At 29.9% G+C, this 9,100-nt stretch overlaps 1 protein-coding gene across 1 annotated transcript; it reads left to right on the top strand.

Annotated features, from left to right (window-relative positions):
• Window positions 1-2,709: 2,709 nt before the first annotated feature.
• Window positions 2,710-8,697, top strand: LOC131618879 (beta-carotene isomerase D27, chloroplastic). Its single transcript, XM_058890038.1, has 7 exons — window positions 2,710-2,953; window positions 3,027-3,166; window positions 3,957-4,049; window positions 7,915-7,976; window positions 8,092-8,198; window positions 8,326-8,418; window positions 8,499-8,697. Exons 1-7 carry the CDS (start codon window positions 2,746-2,748, stop codon window positions 8,537-8,539), a joined length of 744 nt encoding a protein of 247 aa, XP_058746021.1. The 5' UTR covers window positions 2,710-2,745; the 3' UTR covers window positions 8,540-8,697.
• The last annotated feature ends 403 nt before the right edge of the window (window positions 8,698-9,100 follow it).

Here is a 9,100-nt window from a genome sequence, read left to right as displayed (position 1 = left end):
GAACTCAAAGGCATGGTTAGATTGAATGAAAACAAAATAATACACCAAAAATGAAAATTAAACATGAAAGAAATGTGAAGAACATGATGCGTATCTCCTGAGTGTTATGGCACCTGATCAATGGCTCAGTCTCGCTCCATAATAACTTAAGAAGAGATTTGGATCATTGGTTGGCTTTGAATGGAGCTGGAAACTTGTAACACGAACTTCCATCTTCCTTTGAAATTTCACACTTTTGGAAACCCTATTCTCTGCCTCCAAGAAATCGTCCTTGTGTTGCTCAGAATATATGCTTATATAGAGGGTTGAATTAGGGCAGAGACTTGATCAAAAAATAAGGTGATTGATTGAATAAAATTTGGAAAAGATTTGATTCAAATTTGATTCAAACTATTCTATTTTTGTCTTAATCTCTCTCCAATCTCTTTCACGTGCATCCTTGGTATTATGAATTAATTAGGATCAAATGAAATCAATCACACAATTTTGAATATTATTTTATAATTATTTGATTTAATTTTGAATTTAAATGAATAAATTCAAAATTAAAAGAAATAAAAATCATAAAATAAAGATAAATAGATTTATGGACCTTTCATGAGATCCCTATCACGTTCATAACTCAACAACATAGGCCCATTACTTAGAAATTCAAAGTTCCTCACTTAGGGTTTCATGTTTCTTCGCAAATTTGGTCCAACTTGCACCAATTATAACTCTCTCAATTTTTATGGTATGGAGGTGTTCTAAGACTTTTTAGAAAGCTTAAAGAGTCCTCTAAAAGCTCATTTTGGTTTCATCTCAATTGAGTCTACCATGTTCATGTACCACTCTTTGAAAAAAATGGTTTTTTGTTGACTTTCAAAAGGACCTGTAATGTATTGGCTCATATCTCTCAAATGAAACTTTTTTGGCCTTGGCATGTGAGAGACAAAATTGTTGATAATTCAATTTCCTTCAAAATGAGCTTTGGATGGGAAATTTTTGATGTTCCATGTGAAAGTTATGGATGGTCAAAGTTGAGTCGGCTTTTAGGTCAAAACCCTAATTTAAAAACATTGAGTTTTGTTGATTTCTGAAATTTCCTTGATGAATCATGATCAACCCTTGATCATATGATGAATGTTACTTCAAGATAAGGATGTTGACAAAAAATCAGGAATTTTGACTGTACTTTGACCACGGTTGACTTTTAGGTCAAACTAATCGAGTGTTGACCATTTGAACTATTGATTGAACAATCTTAGGAATCAAAGCTTGAAACTTGAGGTGAGGATCCTTTGAATCATATGAGAGGTTATGAGGTCCACTTGAATTGTCAAAACTTGATTTTTCTTGAAGAGAAGCAAAAACTCTAGTTGTGGGTTGTTTGTTTAGGAGAGTGTGCATCCACTTATATCTTGAGTTGTTGATACTTGGATGAGCTTGAGTATAAAAATATGATGGGAAAAATTTGGGGTATGAAAATATGCACTTTATAACATTGCAATTTAATCCTTTTTTGTGTTTGTGTGTTTTGTTCCTATGTGTGTTTGTATCTTAAATTCTGCTGCTACTGCTTTCTATTCTGCTAAAAAATAGCAGGGAAACTTCCATAGATCCATCTACGGAAGAGTATTACAATGAAAATTATAGGTCTTTATCGTAGATTCCTCTACAGAAAGGTGTTATGTATGACCCTTCCGTGGATATATCTACGGAAGATTTTATGACAGACATTGTGTGGTCCATATTCTCCAAAGGCTTCTATAAATTTGGGGTTTCTAGGTTTGCATTACACACAAGCACAAACCCTAAACACAAACACAAAAATGTCTCGCATTAGGCCAGATGGATGTCATCGAACATCAATGAAGCGTCCCGATCCTGAACCGGAATACCGCATAAGGGATGTGCATGTCATTTTCTCTCCCGTCAAACCACCCGTGCCGGTGAAGTTTTGAAATATCCATTCTTTCGACCAACTCAAGAGGACTATCATGTCTTTTTTAGAGGGGGAGTACAAACCCGGAGAAGAAATCAAAAGGATTCAGAGGCTTATAACAAGTACCTCGTTTGCGACCGGAAAAACAGAATGTTGGTGGGTTGAAGTGAAATTCGACATGGACTGCATTCAAATGATGCATGGATTAGATGACATTGTTTTAACCGTTGTAATTTCTTAGATCTATTAGTTTTCTTAATTTTCTGTTTGAAATTTCGTTGTAATATCGATTAATCAATGAATCAATGCAATGTCTTTTATGGTTAGAAATGCCTCTGTTCTGGTTTACTAGGTCTAGGCTGATTCCGTAGTTGCACATGCGGAAAACTTCCGTAGTTACATCTACAAAACAAAACAACGTTAAACAAAAAAACAAAAGGATACTTCCAGAGATGCATCTACGGAAACACGAGAACAAAATGGTCAATTCGATAGTACGTAAGAGGGATATGGGGTTGGTTGAGAAATTTCCATAATTTACATCTATTTCATTTAAAACAAAATAAGTTGAACAATAAAAGTGGAACACAACTCGTGGCTTAAGTTAGAAAACAAGTTTAATAATTATTAATCTATATATCACATCATGTCGATGGAACTAGAAGTACCACAAACCAACAAAACAAAACAACTAAAACAGAATCATAAACATGAGCTTTGGGCAAAGATGCTTTTCATGCACCATTTGTCCTTATATAGCCTCACATCCCTCACATATATAGTAACCCTCTCTCACACGTGAAACTCAATAACACTCACAAATGGATGCAAAAATGATTACACATAACATGAGCCTAACACCAACTCTAGCTCATTGGAACCTAAGACTCAAACCAAAACCCACTTTTGTAGTTGGAGTTCTTGCACGTCCTACAGAAGAAACATTAAGCAAAACTCATGTGTACAAAGATAATTGGTTTGATAAGTTAGCTATAAACCATTTATCAAAAAGTGTTCAAGCAGCAACAGGTAATTTATTTAGAGTGGAATTTGTATTTTTTTTATTGTTGATGAATTGTGATGAGTTTTGAATCTTGTGCAGGAATCAGTAATGATAAGAGTGGTTTTGATAGCCTTGTTGAGGCAGCTACTGTGGCTTCGAAGAAGTTTAGTCCTGTTCAACAGCAAGAAGTTGTTTTAGATGCACTTGACAGAGCCTTTCCAAAGCCAATACTTTCGGTGGTGAGTTCTTTTCAATTTTGTGGGATCTTCTTCTTGTGCTTTCTCATGTTTCATGTCTTTTTCAAGTTTCAAACTATTAATGATTAATATTGGAATTTAAGTACGAATGATTAACTCCTAGAACAACTGAAAAAAGTTAGATATATAAGAGATTTCACCTATATTCCCTTTAGTTTATAATATATTTGAATATCATAATAAAATTAACGAAACATGAACACAGCAGAGTCAAATGTAGCATAATAAAGTAGAGCGGTTGTATGAAAATTTTAAGGTTGTATGAAAATTTTAATAGAATAATGTGAAATCTTCATTTCGCTCAAATCAGAAAAGAAGAAATATAGTGATAAATAATAGAATGGAGCAAAATTCACCACTATGTTCTGCTATGCTTTATCCTATTTTAAATAATCCAAACATTAAAATTTCTCTCCATTCTATCTCATAATACCCCATTTCATCATATTTTATCAATTCAAACAAAGTTTTAAAGTTTTAAATAAATATTTAGTGTCAAAGTCTGACTTAACTCATTGCCACTTCTACTATTACTCGGACTCTTAAAAAAATATAAAAAATTTATAATGATTAATTACTTATAAATTATTGACAACATCTCGTGTGTATATATATATATATATATATATATATATATATATATATATATATATATATATATATATATATATATATATATATATATATATATATATATATTGGTTGTTGTTAATTTGAATGTTTGAGCATATAATATAATGAAGTATGTTGATGGTAATTACTATGTTTACAGATAAGGAGAGTGATGCCACCATCAAAATTAGCAAGGGAATATTTTGCCGTCTTCACCACTTTGTTTTTTGCTTGGTTACTCGGTCCATCCGAGGTAAAAATATATATTTTTCATGACTTGTTTACATATTATATACTAGTATATGATATCATTTTTAATTTATAAACCAAGTGAATTTGACTTGAACAAATAATTATTCAAAATGAATTATATTGTCTAATAAGAATAGTTAGTTACACAATTTCAACAAGGCATTATTCCTATAAACCAAAGAAACACGCAGTTTAGAGAAAAACATACCCTTTTGCTTCTAGACCCATTAAAAAAAGAGACCAAAATAAGACCAATTAAAAACTGTTACAATTTTTATTTGGCGTTGTCCTCGTTCTTGGCAAGCACGGTCTCATTTTTAATTCATTTTATTTTTACACAAGAAAGTATATGGTTTGGGAAGGCATTATGAGATTCAATTAGGTAGAGCAGAAATAACTCATTCCATTGTTTGTGGAAAACTCTCATCTTGGCCGGTATTTACTATCCTAATCATTCCAGTGTCATTTGCCGACATAATGCTCTATTCTATGTTTCATAAGCTGCCATGTTGAGTTGTTCATATAGACAATTCAAACGGTTTATAATCATTCCTTCCAATTCAAATTGTTCATTATACATAGGTTAGAAAATCATTATTGTTCCGTTTAGGAATTAAAAATGTGTGAAGAAGTGATGAAATATAGTTCATATGAGATGGATCGGATTTTTAGTACGGTGTAGAGAAAGTGAACTTGTAAAGTTATCATTCAAACGTCTAAGTCACGAAAATGAATGAAAATAGTTTTGGAGTTGGAATGGATTGAATACTTAAAATGATGCAAAGTGATCTTTATATAGTATGTGCATTTAAAATTGTTCGTGCGTGATTAAGTGCCTTGTGTGGATTGTCTTCAATTAGACCCAACATTGACAGATGTGGTAGAGAGCGTGATAGTGTATCCTCAACAAGGGCGATAATCTACCTATTTTGTGCACCTTCTTCAACAATTGTTACTGGACCTTCTTCACGGACCTTGCGGGCGGTCCTAATAATAATTAACTTTGGTAAAAAATAAGAATATTATGGTAGAGTTTCAACAAAATAAATTAATTTACTCAAGAAACAATTTTTTTTATAAATAAAATGCATCTTCTTAAATAAATAAGCAAGTCTCTAAGAAGGATGAATATACAAACAACAAAGTAATTGTTCTATGTTGAAGATGTTGACATGTGAAATGACAATCATTATCAATATGTTTGGTGCATTCATCAAAGAGTAAGTTGTGTGAAATTTGAATAACACTCTTGTTATCACAATACACGAGAGTTGGTTAATAAAGTAACCAACACAACTAAAACTATTTTGATAGTGGTAAATATCATAGTATATTACTCAACTTTTGTAGAAGAGTGGAAGACACTACGTTGTTTCTTACTCTTTCAATAAATAAAAAGCTATAAAACTCTATGGTAGACACGATTTAAGGGTTACTAGTTTAATCTTCGTAAGAAAAACAAGTAACTCTAGTGAAAATAATGAGAGAGAGAGAGAAATAGAAAAATATAAAATTGGGTTCTCCGAAAATAACGAATGATACAAAGTTTTAGTTTTTCACGGTGCTAAGTACTATAGTAGGAGAAAACAACATGATAAAAAATAATAAGTTTTATTTCAGAGGATTATACAAATAACAACCCTTTTCAACATTTCAATAATCAAGAAACACATATATGGAACAACGAGAATACAACTTACCACATTCAACTTGTGGACGAAGAACAAATCAAGTAGAACCAAAGACTTTCAAAGAAGAAGAATCAGAGGCATAATCACACAATTTTTTAAAAGGAGAAAAATTTGATGTGATATGCGATGAGATTATATTAATATTATCAACAACATAAAGAACCACTTAACCCCAAAATTCATTAGAAACCGAAGCTAAAAAAAAAAAAGAAAACGACCAGTCTATCAGAATGCTTCCTTTCAGAAATTATGTTGACGAGTAGGGATGATAATGAGTACCTATAGGCATAAATATTAGTCCCACGCTACCCACTGCATCTAATAAATATGATACCTGTACCTGTCCCATACCCGTGAGGGTATCCACCAGAAGGGAATCCGTGAACTTTAAGATATCCACGGATATTTAAGAATATCCATGAATACTATTATTTATTTATTTTTAAAATAATATAATAATGAATTTTTTTATCTCTTTTAAGTGATTTTTTTTTTCAATTTAACACATAACAATAATAACAAAAATAAATAAAATAAATGACATTTATTTTATTTTTCTTCTTTTATCAAATAATGATATTAGATTAAAAAAAATAAAATAATAATAATAATAATAATAATTTCATATTAACACAATAATAATAATAATAATAACTTTAGATTAAAAAAATTAATATTTAAGTAATTTTGCTAATTATTAACAGATACGGATACCCGCAAATACGAGTATTATCAAATTTGTGTATGTGCTCGTAAGGGAATGAATAACTAAATATCTATTTATTTTATCAGTGGATTCATTAAGCTATTCAACCCGTGCTCGTGATAGGACTTATCCGTGGGTACCTACAGATACATGTTTTTTTGCCATTCCTATTGAGGAGTATTGGTAAAAGATATATGGTGAATACTTCCACCACAAGCAAATAATCTATAAAATCTATTAGAGGTATATTCACCATGTAAATCACGATAGCGCTTTTATAATAACATTATTTTGAGTCTTAACCATAGCATGAAATATATAATAAATGTAAACAAAAAATTAAGAATGGTTTTTTATATGATAAACCCAACAAAAACAAATATATTAATAAATAAACAAAATATAATATCTAGATTCACCTTTAGTAAGTACCGCTCGTGGACCCAATACATCAAAGTGAACTAAGTCAAAAAATGCATATGAAATCGAAACACTTTTACTAAAAGGTAAATTTAAAAATTTAGTAAATTTAAAACCATAACAATTTGAAATATCAGTGGTATCTAACTTTCTAAATCTCTAGTAGAAGTCAAATATTTTAATCTAGAAGAAGAAACATGTCTAGGAAAAAAACTCTAAACAAAAACTAGAATATTTCAAACAAAAAAGTATGATAAATAAGGAGTGAAAGTAAAAGGTGACACATCCCAATCAGTCTCAAGAAATATAGATCCCGCAAAAAACATAAAGTAGAAGAAAACATAGCTGAGTAACCAGAATATGATTAACTAATAGAAGCAAGTCTCAAACCGAGGTTAGGAATATAATAAACATTAGATAATGATAAATTATGTCCTCTTTGGTTAATTTATGCTTTAATAACTTTTAATTCGATTGATTCTATAAGAGCCAATTGAACCTATAAAGTAGTCATGATCGACTAAAATTCTTGAATAATCATATTATTTTTTAAGAGCTCTAATACCACTCTTCAGTTGACAATATTTTGCAATATTAGATTGATTAGACAAATATTTTAAATGGTCTCAAACCTCCTTAGCAATATCATATTTTGCTATTTGCATACCTATTAACTAAAAAGCATAATTATTAATCAAAGTATCTTTGAATTACTAACATTCCATGTTTCTAATTCTTTCGCATATTTTACTTTATATTTTTTTCCGGTGAACTTAACATAGTCTCGTTCAATGTAATTCTCCATTCTCTTTCCTTTAATTTTTTTTTAACATAATTTCAATAAGAATATATTTTTTTTTGTTTGAAAGGGATACTAAGAAATTAAAAATATTTGTGTCAATGTAAGCCTTTTATTTCTCTATGAGAAAAATAGTTGTTTACCTAAATGAAATAACATAAGGTAGAAGATGCTTATGGATATTATTTTTTTACTTTTTAAAATATCATTGTTGATGAATAAAACATTAATCTTATTACACTATGTAAAGGTGAGAGAATCAGAAGTCAATGGAAAGAAAGAAAAAAACATTGTCTACATAAAAAAGTGCAGGTACCTTTACTTTCCTTATTTAATTTTAATCTCTATTAAAAAATTGTCCATAATATACTAGTTATTTTCACATGAATAGATCTTGTCCTAAAATTTGTTTAAACAATACATGCAGATTCTTAGAAGAAACAAATTGTGTTGGAATGTGTACTAATCTCTGCAAAATGCCATCTCAAATATTCATAAAAGACTCCTTTGGTATGCCAGTCAACATGGTCCCAAGTAAGTACTATTCCCACAAATATTTTACTAGTAAACAATAATCCAAATTAGTTTTTGAAATATACAATAAATACCATATGTACAAATATACATCATCTAAGTTCTGAAATTGAAGATTATTTTACAGATTTTGATGATATGAGTTGTGAGATGATATTTGGCCAGGAACCACCATCATCAACTGATGATCCTGCACTCAAGCAACCCTGCTATAAAATATGTAATAATATAATTATTTTCACAATATTGTTTATATTTATTTTGAGAATAATGTAACTAACCTCTTCACATATAATGCAGGCAAAGCAAAGAAAAATCATGCAACAAATTGTCTTAGCTAATGTAACAAGTATGGAGATAGCAATTACAAAATATCAAATTCTACAATAAATACTAAGAGCTAAATGAATTTATGTTGTTTCACTATAGACAAATTATCTCGTTCATTGTTTATCAAAAGAAAAATATATTGTTCATTGCATTTGTATTTTTTAATAAAGTAACAATTTAGTCCTTAGATTATTATTTTGTCTAATTTAATCTTAAAATATATTAAAATGATCAATTTCTATAATTTGATATGTATTTTTTTAATAAATTATCAATTTATTCCTTAGACTATCAATTTACAAAAATGTCAAATATATAAAGTTCTAATGAACGCAAATTTGTGTTCCCATACCAGATCTTTAAAATTATTTTGTTTTTTTTGCTAAGTGATGTGAAATTGATTGTGGCATTTGGGGTTTATCCTTTTTCTTATAAGAGGAAGTTAGCTTTACTTTTTTACGTGGACTACTCTTTCTCTTGCTTCCATATGCTAGGTATTTGGAGGTTTTGAACTTATCACACATATCTTCCATACAAACTTTCCCCCCCGCCAAAAAGTGTCCTTATTTCTA

This window comes from Vicia villosa, linkage group LG1 (assembly GCF_029867415.1).
Source record: "Vicia villosa cultivar HV-30 ecotype Madison, WI linkage group LG1, Vvil1.0, whole genome shotgun sequence".
Classification (NCBI taxonomy): Eukaryota; Viridiplantae; Streptophyta; class Magnoliopsida; order Fabales; family Fabaceae; genus Vicia; species Vicia villosa.
This window is presented reverse-complemented; position numbering and strand designations above follow the sequence as displayed.